Below are 19,285 nucleotides of genomic sequence, written 5' to 3'. Positions count from 1 at the left end.
CGCTTATATATCCTCTGAGTGAATGGGTGGCTGCTGAAAAAAAAAATGAGAAAGTGAAGAATAAAAGAGGGGTGTGTAAAATGAGTGGAGTAAAAAAATAAAAGACCACAATACTGGCTGAGCAACAATGGCATCAACAGGTGGAGAGAGGGAGAGGGAGAGAGAGAGGGAGGAGAGAGGAGCGCAGACAAGAGAGGGAGTCGCCCAGAGGGACAGAGCAACAGCTTGTCACCGTCAGTGAGCGAAGAAAAGAGAGAGAGAGGAGAGAAAGAGGTCATCACCATGCTGTGACAATGGGAATGAATAACAATAAGACATGGATGTTTGTTGACAGTGAAGGGTATCTGATAAAGATAGTGCGATTATATTTACACATCTATATATCAAATAAGGATTTAAAACTGCATATGCAGTAATTCGTGGATGTATTTGACTCTGGAAAAGTCTGGCTAGTGGTTGAAGGTCATGGTTTTTAAAGCTTTCTTAAGGCACATTCCACAAATATGTGACCCTGGACCCCAAAGCAGCAATAAGTAGCACGGGTATATTTGTAGAAACAGTCAAAAATACATTGTGTGGATCAAAATGGTTGATTTTGCTTTTATGCCAAAAATCATTAGGATATAAAGTAAAGATCATGTTCCATAAAGATATTTTGTACATTTCCTACCATAAATAAATCAAACTTAATTTTTGATGTAATATGCATTGCTAAAACCTTAATTTGGACAACTTTAAAAGCGATTTTCTCAATATTTGGATTTTTCCCCCCCTCAGATTCCAGATTTTCAAATAGTTGTATCTCAGCCAAATATTGTCATATCCTAACAAACCATACATCAATGGAAATCTTATTTATTCAGCTTTCTGATGATATATTTTCAAGTATAAATCTAAATTTCAAACAGTTTACTCTTATGACTGGTTTTGTGTTTCAAGGTCACATATGGTCTCATAACTTTAGCATTAGTGGTGCAAATGTCATTTTTGTTTTGTGACACCAATTAGAAATGTTAGATAAACTATTATCTAACATAAAATTAATGTTGCAAAAAAAGGAGTGAGTTTTGAAAACCTCAAATAACTGTATCTCTCGGAAATTGTGATTTTGGTCTGTCTCACGTCAGGCTTAGTTTTGGCAAATTATACTGAATTGGTATTCAGTTTTCAGTTTCAGTTTAGTTTTAATGATTAACTCAAATCTGAACTATTCAATCCTATGTTGTAAAGAAACATAATTAAACAAATATTTCTTACGTTTATGGAAATATAATATAATTACCACCTTATAGTAATTCTTTTAAAATTGTGTCTATTCAATTTGTTAGTCACATGCATATGATTATATGTGACCCTGGACCACAAAACCAGTCATAAGGGTGCATTTTTCAAAACCTAAAAACTGAATAAATAAGATTTCCATTGATGTATGGTTTGTTAGGATAGGACAATATTTGGCCGATATACAACTATTTGAACATCTGGAATCTGAGGGTGCAAAAAATCTAAATTTTGAGAAAATCGTCTTTTAAGTTGTCCACATAAAGCATATGCATAAATGCATATGCATAAAATGTATAAAACAAAAATCAATAATTTTGACCCATACAATGTATTTTTGGCTATTGCTACAAATATACACCAGCGACTTAAAACTGGTTTTGTGGTCCAGGGTCACATATTATATTATATTATATTATATATTATATTATATTATATTATATTATATTATATTATATTATATTATATTATATTATGCACATTGGGTTAAAAAGTCACAAATGGCAATAAGGGAATAGAAAACAGAACTCATACAGTGGCCTGCATTAATACTGGCACCCTTGGTAAATATGATCAAAGGTGGCTGTGAAAATAAATCTGCATTGTTTAACCTTTTGATCTTTAATTTAAAAAAACAAAAAATCACAAAATAACCTTACACTGAAGTAAAACAATGGAAAGTAGGGGAAAATCTCATTATGAAATAAATGTTTTTCTCTAGTTCACGTTGGCCACAAGTATTGACACCCAATTATTGTGATGTCCCTTTCCCAAGATAACAGCTCTGAATTTTCTCCTATAATCCCTGATGAGTGTGAAGAACAACTGACAAGAGATCAGAGACCATTCCTTCATACAGAATCTCTCCAGATCCTTCAGATTCACAGCTTTTCTCTTCAGTTTACCCCACTCATTTTCTGTAGGGTTCAGGACAGGGAAATGTGATATCTATGGCAGAAGCTTCATTTTGTGCTCAGTGACCTTTTTTTGTTGATTTTGATGGGGTTTTTTTGGTTTGTTGTTATGATGGAAGATCCAACCATGGCCCATTATAAGATTTCTAGCAGAGGCAGTCAGGTTTAGATTTTTTTTTTTTCTGTTGGTATTTGATAGAATCCATGTTGCCATGTGTCTGAACAAGACGTCCAGGACCTCTGGCAGAAAAATAGGCCCACAACATTAAAGTTCCAGCAGTATATTTAACCGTGGATATGGGGTATTTTTTATCCCTGTTTGCACCAAACCCATCTGGTGGGTTTGCTGCCAGAAAGCTCTTTTTGTAGTTTCATCTGACCATAGAGGCCAGTAAATATTCTGTAGTTTGTTTTTGGACACACAAGGAGATTTTTTCTTGAAACCCTCTTGAACAACATGTTGTGAGGAAGGCACTGTGTGATATTTTGTTAGTCTTTCTGACCCCAAGACTCAACGAATCTCTGCAGTTCTCCAACTGTGATCCTTGAAGAGTCTTTGGCCACTCAGACTCTCCTCCTCAGCATGCATTAGGACGATATAGACATATGTCCTCTTCCAGGCAGATTTGTAACATCTTTAGTTGATTGGGACTTCCTAATTATTGCCCTGATAGTGGAAATGAGGATTTTTTTAATGCTTTAGCTCTTTTCTTACAGCCACTTTCCATTTTGTGAAGCTTGACAATCTTATTCTACACATCTTGGGAATGCAAATTTGTCCTTTGTGTTCCTCATATTTATAATCCTGTGGAACAGGAAGTCATGGCTGGACAATTTCATACTCCTAGTCACCTTGGTGTGCTAAAAAAAGGTACATATGAATAGAAATATACTACAGAGAGATATCTAGGGGTGCCAATAATTGTTGCCAACATGAATTGGAGTTGTTTAAAACAACTGAAAGTGGGGGAAACTCAGTGTTTTTCTCCAATTCAATGATAGGTTAGTATTTTGTGATTTTTTTTTATGAAAGATCAAGAAGATAAACAATGCAGATTTATTTTCACAGCTGCCTTTGCTTATATTTACCAAGGGTGCCAGTATTAGTGGAGGCCACTGTGTAACATTAATACAATAAGATCAACATTTTTTGAAGGTTAAACACCTGCTTTCGCTGACCTTTTTAAGACAGGGATTCCAAATCGTTTTGTCAGGCAGACACCTTTGACCTTAAATATTTACTCGAACTACCCTCTGAGATTTTCATTTAATATTTAAATAATTTAACAGTTCACAGTTCTCAGATGATGGTTAAGGTTTGCGTGACAAAACAAAGATCTAAAAGTGTTTTTAGTTAAGTGCTTTATCTTATTGAATGTGTTCAGTTTTTAGCATTGGATTTTGGAATTTAATTGTGTTTATTTCTGCAGTTTTTGTAGTAACACCCTTTTGAGGCCTCATTACATATTCTAAACAAGACAAAGTTTTTGTCTTGTCTAGAATATGCAATGAAGCCTCAAAAGGCTGTTACTACAAAACTGCAGTAAGAGTGAAACTGATAACCCAGAACACCTGATTTTCCAGGTCTGAAATGACATCAGGCTCAGAGCAGATGGAAAAGCTTTTTGAAATCGGATACAGGAGTGTGAGACGGAGACTGAGACTGATGGGTAGAGCTGGAGAGTGTGCAACTTTTGTTTTGGTCGCACTGAAGTCACACTTACTCACGTGCCACCTAATCACCCCATCACCCCCTTTTTGTGCGGAATCTCATTGTCAAAGCAACTAGTCTCCCATTATGCCTCTCCATCTCGCACAGCACACACTCATCCAGCCCCTCCCTGGGCCTGTGGCAATCTGGTGTCCTGTTTAAAGAGCGGTGAGTCCTCATGGGAGGGCTGGGCGAGGTATGTGCAACAGACAGTGGAGCCGGCAGGTCAATGAGCCGTATTGTCTCTCTTTACAAATCACTGTCAGACACCAGTGCCTGGCCTTCTGCTCCCACTCACTTCACACACACTTCACACGCTCGCACTCGACTCCTGGATGGCCCTCACAGTCACAGCAGGACACGTTTAAGTGGAGACCTCAGGACTGGATTTGTCAGCATGTCTACAGGTGGCCGAACATTTCAGAAGTTGAGCTTTTGTAATAAAATGAGTCACACAAAGTTGATTCTACCTTTCATCACAGCAACAATTTGTAGAATTTAGTGCATTCATTCACAGGAAATTAGGTATTTGTGTGAATTTCATTTGCTTCTATAGCTTTTGTGGTCCAAACACACCAGTGCTAAGACCAAAACTTTCACCAAGTCAACTTTAAAAATTAAGTAATAGGCCTACATATACAGTTGAAGTCAAAAGTTTACATACACCTTGCAAAATCTGCAAAATGTTAATTATTTTACCAAAATAAGAGGGATTATACAAATTCGTACTACTGTCTTGTTACCTGATCCACAGTTGTGTTTTTTTGTTTGGAGATAGTTGTTCATGAGTCCCTAGTTTGTCCTGAACAGTTAAACTGTCTGCTGTTCTTCAGAAAAATTCTTCAGGTCCCACAAATTCTTTGGTTTTTCAGCATTTTTGTGTAATTGAACCCTTTCCAACAATGACTGTATGATTTTAAGATCCACCTTTTCACACTGAGTACAACTGAGGGACTCATATGCAACTATTACAGATAGCTCAAATACTCACTGATGCTCCAGAAGGAAACAAAATGTATTAAGAGCCAGTGGGGTGAAAACTTTTGAACTGAATGAAGATGTGTACATTTTTCTTATTTTGCCTATATATCATTTTTTTTTTTTTTATTTAGTACTGCCTTTCAGATGCTACAGAAGATATTTACATGTTTCCCAGAAGACAAAATTAATTAAATTTACCCTGATATTCAAATTCCAAAAGTTTTCACACCCCAGCTCTTAATGCATCATTTTTCCTTCTGGAGCATCAGTGAGTGTGTGAACCTTCTGTAATAGTTGCATATGAGTCCCTCAGTTGTCCGCAATATGAAAAGATGGATCCCAAAATCATACAGCCATTGTTGGAAAGAGTTCAAATACACATAAATGCTGAAAAAACAAAGAATTAGTATGACCTGAAGGATTTTTCTGAAGAACAGCTTTAGAAGCAGTTTAACTGTTCAGGACAAACAAGGGTCTCCTAAACAGCTATCACTAAAAAAACAGCTGTGGATCATTCAGGTAACAAGACAGTATTAAGAATCCAGTGTATGCAAACTTTTGAGTTCAACTGTAACTCTCATGACACAACAATAACCCTCTAAAACTGATGAAGTTCTCAAATGCACAAAGAAAGACTTCACTCAGACACCATAGAGCTGCTTGAAAAATAACTAGATCTTAACTCAGAGCAGATTGAGTTTGAATGAGACACTCTTCTTGTTTTCTGTTCTCCAGTAAAGCGAGGTCATGCCGGCCGTAAAAGGGACAAGATGAGTCTCAGGAGTAAAAGCGTGTGTTTGTGTACGAGACAAGAAGGGTGGCAGATCGCAGGGCTGTTTAAGTGCCGTGCTAAATTCATAAGTTGCAGCTGTATTCAAACAAACACAGTGGGAAAATGAAGGGAGGGCTAGAGAGAGACGGCCAGAGAAAAGAGGAGGACGAACTGTAGAAAGAGCAGTGAGCAGGACGGTGAGGAGGAGGCGTGGTTCTCCACCCCTCATTTTCCAGCTCATTTGGTAGGACAGTGGGCAACAGTGACCCCATTTACCCTGATCTTTTAACCCCAGTCAGACACCTGCTGATGGAGTGTGTGAATGTGTTTGTTTGTGTGACGACGGCACTGGTGGTGAGCCATGCTGCTCTGTGCCAGACATAAATTAACTGGTTTAACAAAACATATGTCAAATGTAGAAATAAAAGATTTTCCGGTTCATTAATTCATAATTTTTACTATAAACGTGGATGTTTTTGTTTCTAAATTTTAAAAAAAATAAATAAATAAATTCATTCAAAATAAAAGCGATCTAATAACTTCTCATCTCTCAGTTCATTCTTCTTTTAAGACTTTTTTTTTTTTTTTTTTTAAACTGGATAATCTGTTGTTAATCCTCCACTTGATGAAGTGGTTTTGTCAGATTTATTCACTCATCCGAAGAGACAGAGAAGGGTAAAAACCAATAAAGATTTTAAATAAATTTAAAAAATATTTATCTAGGACTCTGGAATAAAAATATCTGAATGAACTTTTACATATAATGTAATGCTAATGTTTGACATCAAAATTATAATGAAGTGTTATAAAGTTTTTTTTAATCACTGTATATTTAGGTATTAATATTAATAATAATAATAATAATAATAATACATTCATTAATAAAAAATAATACTGATTTTAAATAAACGTAAAAATATATATCTAGGGCGTTAACAATGAAGTTGTTTTTTCATTATTATTATTTTTTTTTTTTTTTTAGCATTTATTAAAATAAAAACTAATATTTGAATGAACATATATAATGTAATGCTAGTGCTTTAAATCTGTGTTACAGATTTTGATAGAGTTATTAATAATTATTGATATAGAAAGTCCAGAGAATTGTACTGTAGTGTTTTTTTTCCAGTTTGAGCAAAAAACCTAGGATTGCTAGTTTGTAAAAGTAGGTTTTTGACATCTTCTTGATCATTTAATAAACAATTTGATTGACAGCAGTGGTTCTAGAGACAAAGTTTGTGAACAATGGTGGCTATGTTTTTTGAGATATGCAAATGTCCTTATAGACACTTGTGGCACCTGGGTCCAAGACCATGCACACTGATTTTCATGATAAAAGGAAAAATGGTTGCACCGTTATAGCCATTTTTATGTTTTTTTTTTTCTTCCTAATAGCTCTGCGATTTTTGTCCTGTGACCTATAGGTGTTCTGAGTTTGCAGAGATATCTCATTCTGTTCAGGAGTTATAGGCATTTTACTAAAAGTGGCCCTCCCCTTTTTAAACGTCTTGGTGTCCGTTTGTGATGGTGATTTGAAAGTTCAACTTTTTTAAAATAATTATTGATATTCACTCTCCAGAGAATCTTTCTGCACTAGTTCGGTTCTAACAGGGCAATAAACCTAGGACTAGTTTGCAAAAGTAAGTTTTTCAAAAAAATGTTTTGTCCGGTGTGAGCCAAAGATTCCAATGACGTAAGACACTTACTTACTTAATACTTCATAAGACCAATTTAAAAAAAAAAAACCAAAAAACATTTTTAGTGAATTGTTGGCCTTTTGGAAAGTATGTTCATTTAGTGTATATGTACTCAATACTTGGTAGGGGCTCCTTTTGCTTTAATTAGTGCCTCAATTGGGCGTGGCATGGAGGTGATCAGTCTGTGGCACTGCTGAGGTGGTGTGGAAGCCCAGGTTTCTTTGACAGTGGCCTTCATCTCATCTGCATTTTTTGGTCTCTTGTTTCTCATTTTCCTCTTGACAGTACCCCATAGATTCTCTATGGGGTTCAGGTCTAGTGAGTTTGCTGGCCAGTCAAGCACACCAACACCATGGTCATTTAACCAACTTTTGGTGCTTTTGGCAGTGTGGGCAGGTGCCAAATCCTGCTGGAAAATTAAATCAGCATCTTTAAAAAGCTGGTCAGCAGAAGGAAGCATGAAGTGCTCTAAAATTTCTTGGTAAACAGGTTTTCAAAAAACACAGTGGACCAACACCAGCAGATGACATTGCACCCCAAATTATCACAGACTGTGGAAACTTAACACTGGACTTCAAACAACCTGGGCTATGAGTTTCTCCACCCTTCCTCCAGACTCTAGGACCTTGGTTTCCAAATGAAATACAAAACTTGCTCTCATCTGAAAAGAGGACTTTGGACCACTGGACAACAGTCCATTTCTTCTTCTCCTTAGCCCAGGTAAGACGCCTCTGACGTTGTCTGTGGTTCAGGAGTGGCTTAACAAGAGGAATACGACAACTGTAGCCAAATTCCTTGACACGTCTGTGTGTGGTGGCTCTTGATGCCTTGACCCCAGCCTCAGTCCATTCCTTGTGAAGTTCAATCAAATTCTTGAATTGATTTTGCTTGACAAGCCTCTCGAGGCTGCGGTTCTCTCGACTGGTTGTGCATCTTTTTCTTCCACACTTTTTCCTTCCACTAAACTTTCTGTTAACATGCTTGGATACAGCACTCTGTGAACAGCCAGCTTCTTTGGCAGTGAATGTTTGTGGCTCACCCTCCTTGTGAAGGGTGTCAACGATTGTCTTCTGGACAACTGTCAGATCAGCAGTCTTCCCCATGATTGTGTAGCCTAGTGAACCAAACTGAGAGACCATTTTAAAGGCTCAGGAAACCTTTGCAGGTGTTTTGAGTTGATTAGCTGATTGGCATGTCACCATATTCTGATTTGTTGAGATAGTGAATTGGTGGGTTTTTGTTAAATGTGAGCCAAAATCATCACAATTAAAAGAACCAAAGACTGAAACTACTTCAGTCCGTGTGCACTGAATTTATTCAATACACATGTTTCACAATTTGAGTTGAATTACTGAAATAAATGAACTTTTCCACGACATTCTAATTTATTGAGATGCACCTGTATATCACCTATAAAGCTAATGTTTTTATGAAGTATTGCTGAGAAAGCTTTTTGTACTAGTGGTCATGGCTACAAGGTTAAAAAACCCTTAAAGCTGGGAAGGAATGAGAACGAAGTGGACATTTGGCAAAGAAAAATACCTCATACTCAATCTCAGGAACTAAATTTCAATGTTTTATTCTTAAGCCATATGAAAAAGCCTGATGTTAAAAACTAATAAAAATAGTAATATGAAGTAGCTCTTGCTACATGCATGCAAAATGGTTGTGCACAGCATTATCGTCTGAGTGTAACAGTATAGAGAGGGTAAGGTAAGTGAGGGAGAGACAGGCAACAAACAGAAAGGCAGAGAAAACAGAACTAATATACATCATCATACAATACATAATGTATAACATGGTTTTGGGTACTGCGAGTATAGTTGATCAAACAATTAGATATCTATAACGCTCATAAATGCATAAAATATTAACAGCTAAAACATGAGCTGCGACTATAATGCACACACACTAAGCATCACAAGATGGAAGCGTTTCCTCTCTGTCTGCAATGCCCACAGTCATTCACACATCACTTTAAACAGCATATGGAAAATATTCTGCCCTTCTTAGGAAAGTACAGTATAAAACAGTCAGCTGATCTCACTTGTATTAGATGCTGCAGATCTAGATTTCCATTTGAATTTGAATTACATTCACCATATTTTAGAAACGTTAATCATTATTTTTTGGAATATTCATCATTATAGTTAACTTAAAATTATCTGTTTTCCCTTCTGCCAATCACCTTCTGGAATTATGGGTAGGTAGGAGGCGGGCGCTGTGGTGTCTGTTCATTAAACGGCGGGCAGGATGAAGCTCCTCTGGCCTCTGACTGAGCGAGAAGAGCATCTGTCTCTGCGGGCTCTGAGTCTGGACTCACTTCTGATGAGCTGGATGGGACACGCCGTCCAAGAACTTCCTGTACTTTCAAAGGCAGCTCCTGAGAACAGAGCAGTCAGTGAGCATTATGTAGTATGCATGACCATGGTTATTCTTCAAAGCATATCAGCAGTCATATCTGTCCCGTCTCACCTTGCAGTGTGTCAGCTGCAAATAAATAGCCTCTGCTCCACAGAGTACTGACTGCAGATCCAGCTTCATGGTCAGCTCATTAATGTGCTGGAAACACACACACAAACACACACAAACACACACACACACCTTTAGAACTGACCAACTAACTGACTGTGTATGTCATTTTCCTGGTTCTGCTTCATATATTTCCATGAGCTGAAACAATTCTATACACACCTTCAGTATAGAGTTAAAATCATGATTTGAACCAATCAGCTCCTCTTTTTGTGACTCAAGAATGGAGCAGGCCATAAGTAAGTGGAAGTTTTCACAAGGCAGACGGGTCCACAGAACCTGCAAAACATGGGAAACGGTTGAGTTACGTTTCAGTAACTATTAAAATCATTTTTGTTATTTGAAATAAAATAAAATATGTAACACTTTACAATAAGGTGTCATTTTTTAACATTAGTTAATGTATTAACTAACATGTACGAACAATGAGCAACACATTTATTACAGTATTTATTAATCTTTGTTAATGTTAGTTCATAAAAATACAACTGTTCGTTCATGTTAGTTCACAGTGCATTAACTAATCTTAACACACAACTTTTGATTTTAATGATGCATTAGTGAATGTTTAAATTAATATTAACTAAGATTAATAAATGCTGTAGAAGTATTGTTCATTCTTAGCTCATGTTAACTAGTTAACTATGTTTAACTAATGAACCTTATAGTAAAGTGTTACCATAAACTAAAATAAAATAAAACTAAATTTAAATACTTAATACTTTAATATTTTAAATATTAGATGAAAAAAAAAAAAAAATCAAAAATTAGAATTTACTATTGCATCTTGCAGAAATAAAATTAGCTGAAACTGAAGTACTAAAACTACTAAAACTAAAACTGAAATAAAATAAATTGAATCTAAATAATAAAAAAAATTAACAAAAATGTACAACTACTGAAACAAAAAATAAAATAAAAATAAATTAAATGTAAATACAAACATTAAAAAACTACTAAAACTACAACTGAGATAAAACTAACTTAAATGTAAACAGAAATATTTTTTTAAAAAAATCTAAAACAATTTTTTTAAATATTAGTTGTAAAAATTGAAAATCATAAGTTACCATTGCATATAGCTGAAATACTAAAGTACTACTAAATACTGAAGTACTAAAACTAAAACTGAAATAAAAATAAATTGAATCTACATACAAATACTTAAAACAAAACTACTGAAACAAAAAGTAAACTAAAATAAATTAAATATAAACACAAAGATTAAAACTAAAACTACTGAAACTACAACTGAAATAAAACTAAATTAAATCTAAATATAGATATATTTAGATAGAGATATCTAAAAATATCTTTAAAAAATCTAAAACTTTTAAAAATGACACAAGCACATACAATTACATTAATTAAATAAAATAAAATTTGAATGAAAACTAAAAATATACAAACACAAGCTAATTATGTACATAATATATAACATAGAATTTAAATAATACTAAAATAACCCTGATGAGAAGATGGTTAATATTTAAAAAAATGAATATAACAAATCAATATTAAAAATCTAAACTTTTGTGCTGCTTTTGTGTATGTAAATATAATGTGAAAGCAGATGACATATTCTTTAATTAAACAGTTAATTAGTTAAACTACGCAATACAACAGTAAACGACTGTAAGTTCACATGCTGTATTGTGGTTAACATTTGAATCAGTATGTTTAGCTAAAATATATTAATTATTAATGAATTATAAATGTATTATATTTAATATATTATTTTTGAAGATGGTGCTATTTATATCAATATTTTAAAAATAAAAAAGTGAACAATTTATTTGAATAAAGTTGACTTCACCTTTCCTATCACATTGTTTGTGCTTCCTAAACTTTAGTTTTACTAACTTTAACTTTACTAACTAACATTTTATTCATCAAAGAAACATGAAAAAAGAAACACAGCTTACAAAAAAATATCAAGCAGCACAACTGTTTTAAACATTGATAATAATAAAGATAATAAAAAAATCAGCATATTATAATAATTTCTGAGGGATCATGTGGCAATGAAGACTGGAGTAATGGCTGACGAAAATTCAGCTTTGCATCACAGGAGTAAATTATATTTTAAAATACATTAAAACAGAAAACCATTATTTGCAATTGTTTTTTCTGCATTTTTGACCAAATAAATACAGCCTTAATGAACATAAGAGACTTGTTTAAAAAAAACATTACAAATCTTACTGATCCCAAACTTTGAAAAGCAGTGTGCTGTTTTTTGTTCAAGACAAGAACATACACACACTCACATACAACATAATTGAAAAACACTGTTTAACATAGTTAACTGAAATGTCTCAAATTACCTCCCAAAGACTCAAGATGTCTTCAAAAGAGAATTCTCTCTTAAACCAAATCAGCAACCAACGGAAACAGAAACAAAGTGAACCACTGTCCTGAGAGTCTAAGAGAGTAAAAAACAAACAAACAAACAAAATTAAACCAGCTGTGCCACCATGCATCAGCCGAAAGAGAAAAAAACACATAGGAAGTAGAGGTTCATAGAGAATGTGTGTTTGTGTTTACCCAGGTAGTCACACAGCTCTGGATCAAGTGCTCTCAGTAGGAGGCTGAGCTGAAGCAGCTGCTGTTTCATGGCCTCCTGAGACTCTTCAAAGTTTTGGTGCTAAAGACAAATAAAGACTTTGAGAACCAGAGCTAATGCATCGTTCAAATAACACAATCAGAAAACAAGTGTGTTTACTGACCACTAAATCCATAAAGCCTGTCAAACACCAGAAGGACTCCACCTCATTCTGGGTAACAAAGAGGAGAGGAGACAGCAGATCACTCATCCCCTGGACATAACCTAAAGAGCAAAGTTTGAGAGAGAGCGATTAAGAGAGGTAACAGCATCCTCTAGTGGTCAATAGCTGGAATTAAAATGACATAAGGGAAATGCACATACCCAGATCAAAGTTATACATGCAGTACGTCATCAGCACATCATGAAGCAGCGCAAGTCCTGGGTTCTCATTTCCAGAAAAGAAGGAATTGTGCCTGTCTGTTCGATTCACGTCCCGTTCTGTCCAATCAAAGAGCAGGAGAAAATCAGATGTAGAAAGTGACCGGTTACACATGCTGTAAGATCGATGAAGCAGCTGAACGTACCTATGAGGCTACGGTATCCTCTGAAGAGAGAGTTCCTCATCTCCTGCTCTTCACTAACTGATTTCCACTGAACCTTCATCCTGAAATATTCATCCCTAAAGTGAAAAAGAACAAGTGTAAAGATAAAAAAAAAATTAAAAGAACAATTTAAATTGATATTTCAGGTTTTTAAAAAGGAAAGATGGTAGACACAATGTTCATGTCTTTCTGTATTCAGTTGAAAATAAATTAAGGTTTTCCTGAAAAATATCAGGATTTTTCTACATATAGTGGACTTCAGTGGGGATCAATGGGTTGAAGGTCCAAATTGCAGTTTCAATGCAGCTTCAAAGGGCTCCACACGATCCCAGCCGAGGAACAAGGGTCTTTTCTAGCGTAATGATTGGTCATTTTCTAAAAAACGACCACAAATGCTCATTTTGCACTAGCTCTTTGATGCCTGTGAGCAGAGTGTCTGTGAGCTCATGCAATACGTAATCACGTTGGAAAGGTCATGCGTGGTTATTTCTTCGTCTGTGGACTTCAGTTCAAAAAGGTAGGGTAGGAAGAAAAACATCTCGCTTTCTCCTCCAACTTCAAAATCGCCCAACATCGTTGTTTTACCTTTTTTTGTAAAGGGCGTTTGTCTTTCTTTGCATGTTCTTTTTGCTCAGTACTTCCCCGTCATGCGTGCATGATTATGTAATGCGTGATGTTGAGCTAGTGCAAGATGAGCATTTGTGGTTAAAAACTATAATAATTTTAATGTAGTTTTTTTTGCTTTACATTAATCAAGAGTGACAGTAAAAACATATGTGACCCTGGACCACAAAACCAGATTTTTCTTGTAAGCCAAAAATCATTAGGGTATTAAATAAACATCATGTTCCATGAAGATATTTTGTAAATGTCCTACTGTAAATATATCAATTTTTTTATTAGTAATATGTATGGCTAACAACTTCATTCAGACAACTTCAAAGACGATTTTCTCAATATTTCGATTTTTTTGCACCCTCAGATTCCAGATGATCAAAAAGTTGTATTTCGGCCAAATATTGTCTTATCAAACAAACCATACATCAATGGAAATCTTATTCAGCTTTCAGATGATGTGTGGTCAAAAATGGACCCTTATGACTGGTTTAGTGGGCCAGGGTCACATATATTTTTTTCAACAACCACATCAAAAAAAAAAAAAAAAAAACCTAAAATATTCCTCTAAAATATTAGGCAGCACAACTGTTTTCAACATTGACAGTGCTGAAGACTGAAGTAATGACTGCTGAAGCTTTTCAATCACAGGAAGAATTTACATTTTAAAATACATTACAATAGAAAACAATAGTTATTTTTTAACAGTTTTTGTTCAAATAAAAGTAGCCTCGGTGAGCATTAGAGACTTTTAAAAACGTTTTTAAGAATCTTACTGAGCCCAAACTTTTAGACAGCAGTGCATATCCTGTTCTAAACTTAGACCTAAAGTGACACAGGAAGCCACAATAGTTTCAAATCGTTATATGGGTTGAGGGAACAAGTACACTATACAATGTTTGTCACATTTATGTTGTGTGATAAAACAAAAAGTGTTCAGCTTACGTTTTCATCCTAAGTATGTCCTCTCTTTCTTTGGTTGTGCTGTTCCACGGGTAGAACCCAAGTAAGAACTTCCACACCTCCCTCCGCAGAGATGGAACAATGCCCTAGAACAACAACAAACAAGATTTTATTCAGTGAAAACTTCATTGGTTCGTGGCATGTAAGCAGAATTAGTAGAAGATCACTGAAACGTAGACGCACCCCTCTAAACACAAGCTCCTTGACCTTTTGTGGATCAGTAACACGGCCCTCTGGATCCAAAAACTGATCCCAGTTATCCAAAGGCTTTCCTCTTTTGACCTCCGGTCTGGGGCCGAGCTCTGCCCCCTGGTGGATTACACAATCTCCTTTTACGTTTATACATAATCAATCAACATTTACACACAAACAGCCAGGGCCCTATGTAACTCACGCAGGTAATGAGTTCAAAGCCTGGCTCCTCATCAGATGGGTGTGGGAAATGGGCGTCCTGAGGCGAGCGGTTACTGAGCGGCGACTCTGGATGTCTAAGCGCTCCCCGGAAGAAGTTAGTCACTTTGGAGAAGCCCCCGAACGTGGTCGCGTACGGGTCCTGAATGAACCTCTACAGATACAACCAATCAGATGGCATGTTTACAGGCCCTTTTATGGCCCTTTAACAGCATTAAAACATAACAAATATGACTTACAGACACTAGATCTGCACTGGTATCATCAAAGAGGTGCAGCTCATCAAACGACTGCGACAGGGCCCCAGAATCATGTGGGTATGCCAGGAAGAGCCTACCATCCATGGGAGACCTTACAGCAGAATGTGTCACATGAGTATGCAAATACGTGGGTATTAAAATGCATATGATAAATTAGCATGCCACTCACGGGGCCAGTCTGATGTAACGCTGCATGGCTTTTAGCAGCTCTCTAGTGCCCCCGCGATGGAAGTGCAGGGGAGGGAGAGGATCGCCCCCTCTGGTGGTCAGCACCAAAAAGTTCCTGCCTAGAGAGAAGCGAGCCCTCCGAAGAGAGTACAGCTCTGAAAGGGGCAGGGAGAACGAGCCCCACTGACCTGCCAAAAGACATAAATGTATGTGAGCATGTACAGTATGTAAATACAAGCGCACTTCATCTGACACCAGTATCAGTTTAGCACAGCACCTGTTTCTCTGACTGGTGGATGCTCTTGCCGTCTTTCCCGCTTGACTGTACTGATGACGGCCCAGTCTGGCTCATAGCCTGGGTCAAACTTAGTTTCTTCTTCCCCTCCTTCCCCATCCTTTCAGGAAAGAGAATTCAAGAGAGATTAAGACAGAAGATTAAGTGACAGGATACTATTCAAAAGTTTGAGTCGGTAAGATTTTTAATCTTTATAATGTTCTCACACTCAACAATGCTACACTTATTTGCTCAAAAACACAGTAAACAGTAATACTGCAAATTATTATTACAATTGTTGTATATTTTAATAAATTTTAAAATGTAATTTATTCATGGTGATAGCAAAGCTAAATTTTCAGCAGCCTTTCCTTCATGCTGATTTGGTGCTCAAGAAGTATTTCTTATTATCAGTCAGTATTTTTGTGGACACCGTGATACATTTTTTTAGGATTCTTTGTTGAATAGAAAACAAATATTTATTTGAGATAAAAATTCTAACATTACAGAGTTTCTACCCATTTTCCATTTCAAAATTACATACTTTCCCTGACTTAAATTTACAAACCGCTCAGTAGATTTTCAGATCATATTTAACATGATTTAACATTTAACAATCTTACTTTCAGATTTATATCTGGTATATACTACAGTCGACTGTAAATATTTTTATTTTCTCAGGGTTTTTTCATTTCTTTTCTTAAAGTGACAACATACAGAGTCCCTAAAAATAAAAATAAAATAACAGATATTTTTACATGCACACAAGAAACTTTTTCATGCCCTTGAGAAACTATTCACATGTGCATTCTTTGCATGCTTATGCATTACAATTCCTAGTTTTATATAACCTATTTCCTTATGAATAAAACCAACATGGATGTACATTAATTAACACAGATCTATTGCTTAAAATTTGGCTTTTCTTATTGTATTACCTCTAATATCAAGGCATAATGTCCAATTTAACACGTCCTCTATGGCAGCGCAGAAACCTTGACACGAAATGGGCTGATGACATAAAATTTGCCAAGATCAAGGGTCTATAAAAAGACTGGTACTGTAAAAATTTGGCTTTCACTAGGGCAGTATGCAATATTTCAAGACCTTAGGTCTCTTTAACGCATACTTTGTGGAGACCAAGAAACCACACCACGAAATGAGCTGATGGCACAATAGGTCGCTCAGTGTGCATTGTCCTATATGCTAAGTTTAAAGGTTTCTCCTGGCACATAAAATAAAAGGAATAACAGTATTTTTTTATGGTTACTTTTCTTAGATAAGACATCTTTAATTACGTGTGCAGCCTTCAAATGCGACCTCCGGAGGATGCAGCTATTGATTTTAAACGAACATGTGACAAGTGACCTTTGAACTTTCTCAAGTCATTCTCTTACCAACCTTTTTGGTGTAGAGGACAGCAGGAGCATTTCTCACGTCCTCCTCAACAGGACTCCACTCCAGTGCCGGCTCTCCATCCTGAAAGAGTTTAAATGTGATAACAGCCTTTAAATACTTGTAGGTTTTATAAAAGGGTGTTAATAAATAGACAACTTAATTACTAACATGTAACATCATTATTAATACACCGCAATTTAAAAGTTTGAGATCTTATATATTTTATATAATAAATAAATAAAAATATAAAGAATCCTGGAAAAAGTACCACAGGTTCCAAAAAAATTAAAAAAAATAAAAATTAAGCAGCACAACTGTTTCAAACACTGATATTAAATCATCATATTAGAATGACTTCTGAAGGATCATGTGACACTAAAGACTCAAGTAACAATAATGCTGAAAATTCAGCTTTGCATCACAGGAATAAATTATATTTTACAATATATTAAAATAGAAAAACATTATTATAAATTGTAATATTTCACAATTTTTCTGTATTTTTAATCAAATAAATGCAGCCTTGATGAGCGTAAGAAACTTATTTTAAAAAAAAACATTAAGAATCTTACTGATCCCAAACTTTTGAACGGCAGTGTATAGGCCTATAATAACATCAAAGTGTTTAATAATAAAACATGTCGATCCTGATACAGTCTGTTGATCGTACCCGCTCAACTATCCTGATGAAGCCGGGGATAGTTGTGTCCTGATTGCTCCTCTTCGCATTGGTATGGAGGTAAACACCCTCCTTTTCAAAGATCAGCTGACAAATGACATAATACATCACACTTTTACAGTAGGAACAAATGTCAACAGAAACAAGATGTCAGTACATAATGATTATCCTTTAGTTTGGACCATATCAGCAGCATTTAACAGACACAATGAATCTGAATGTTTTTTCTAATAACCCAAAAATAAAATAATTGTAGCTTTATGACTACAGTGGACATTTTCTGATATACTACAATGGATTGACAATTCAACGGCTTACAAATGATATATTTCAGAAGTTAAATAATTTTGGAACAGATGATCACATGGAGGAAGCGGTAATGTCAGCTGCTAGTTTTCTATCATCTGTAATATATCTTTACGTTATGATCACAGCTCTTCAGTTAACTGGTTTGACCGGTGGCGCCGTTCAATAAAATCCTCCTTGCTAAACGTGTTACCCAATGGGCGACAGTGGTATTTGAAATATCAGTCCAACATGAAGACATGACAGTGACTAAACCATCAGACTTGAACGACATGCCAGTCATCAGCTTGGGCTATCGCTAACTAGCTCCAGCTATGGAAAAACTTATCTTAAGACATTAAATATGTAAAAACGTCAGAACTGTGTATACAGGTTTACGTGATGTCATGTCAATGTGACATCGTCGATATAAAACTTAAGGTTGCTGACAAACACTGTCGCTACTCACCTTGTGACTCTCTGGCTTCGCGTCCATTCCTCCTCCTGTGCTCACGTAGTTTGACCAAAACAATCACACTTCCGTTTTTTTTTCCTAGATGGCACCGCCCACTTTAGCAGCAGCCAATCAGAACGTCACAAATCATGACGTCGCCTTTATATTGTTATTTTCAAGATAGTGATAATGAGTGTGATGTTCTTAGCCCTGTATTTGTTGGTTTTTACAATAATACAATGATCTGTGAAACAAATAAGATGTCAGAATCATGGAGGGGGTCGTTGTTAAAAGTCCTCCAACTGACACCATAGATTCTGTCATCATTTAAATTTACTAATTTTCAATACTCATTACTCGTTTCAACATGCGTTATTATTATTTTTTTTTCCTTCTGTGAAACATAAAAAGAGATTAGCCAGAATGAATGTGATCATTCACTTTCGTTGCATGGAGAAAATATGCAGTGATAACTGAGGCTGATCATTCTGGATAACAATCTCATATTGTGGTCTGTTGAAGTAAGGCAGTCATGTTCAAAACAACATCGGGGTGAGTAAAAATACGCCAAATTTTAATTTCATTTTGCTCTTTAAATTTCCGTAAAAACTCGTTATTATGAATAAGTACAAATCACTATAACTCTTGGAAGTACAAGCAAAATATCTGGAGAAATGTGACACCAGAACATTAGCTTATTGCACATGGAGTCCAGTAAATCATTATATAGCATTTATTAT

General features: G+C 35.6%; 1 protein-coding gene across 1 annotated transcript; it reads right to left on the bottom strand.

Annotated features, from left to right (window-relative positions):
* Positions 1-8,909: 8,909 nt before the first annotated feature.
* Positions 8,910-18,714, bottom strand: tbc1d17 (TBC1 domain family, member 17). Its single transcript, XM_051106246.1, has 17 exons — positions 18,561-18,714; positions 17,798-17,893; positions 17,131-17,208; positions 15,733-15,850; positions 15,457-15,643; positions 15,267-15,378; positions 15,011-15,181; positions 14,800-14,925; positions 14,599-14,702; positions 13,021-13,115; positions 12,818-12,934; positions 12,618-12,718; positions 12,436-12,535; positions 12,216-12,313; positions 10,051-10,167; positions 9,832-9,918; positions 8,910-9,739 (listed from the first exon to the last, which is right to left on the bottom strand). Exons 1-17 carry the CDS (start codon positions 18,585-18,587, stop codon positions 9,554-9,556), a joined length of 1,920 nt encoding a protein of 639 aa, XP_050962203.1. The 5' UTR covers positions 18,588-18,714; the 3' UTR covers positions 8,910-9,553.
* Between the last annotated feature and the right edge of the window lie 571 nt (positions 18,715-19,285).

Source organism: Labeo rohita, chromosome 3, assembly GCF_022985175.1.
Source record: "Labeo rohita strain BAU-BD-2019 chromosome 3, IGBB_LRoh.1.0, whole genome shotgun sequence".
In the NCBI taxonomy this organism is placed as follows: Eukaryota; Metazoa; Chordata; class Actinopteri; order Cypriniformes; family Cyprinidae; genus Labeo; species Labeo rohita.
Note: the sequence above shows the minus strand (reverse complement) of the source record. Positions and strands in the feature narration are given on the sequence as shown.

Excerpts from the sequence above, each read along its gene's own strand:
- tbc1d17 (XM_051106246.1), bottom strand. The coding sequence starts at position 18,587 with ATGGACGCGAAGCCAGAGAGTCACAAG. Across the intron at positions 17,894-18,560 it reads CGAAGCCAGAGAGTCACAAG|CTGATCTTTGAAAAGGAGGG; the intron begins GTGAGTAGCGAC and ends GTCATTTGTCAG. Across the intron at positions 13,116-14,598 it reads GACATACTTAGGATGAAAAC|GGATGAATATTTCAGGATGA; the intron begins GTAAGCTGAACA and ends TTTTCACTTTAG.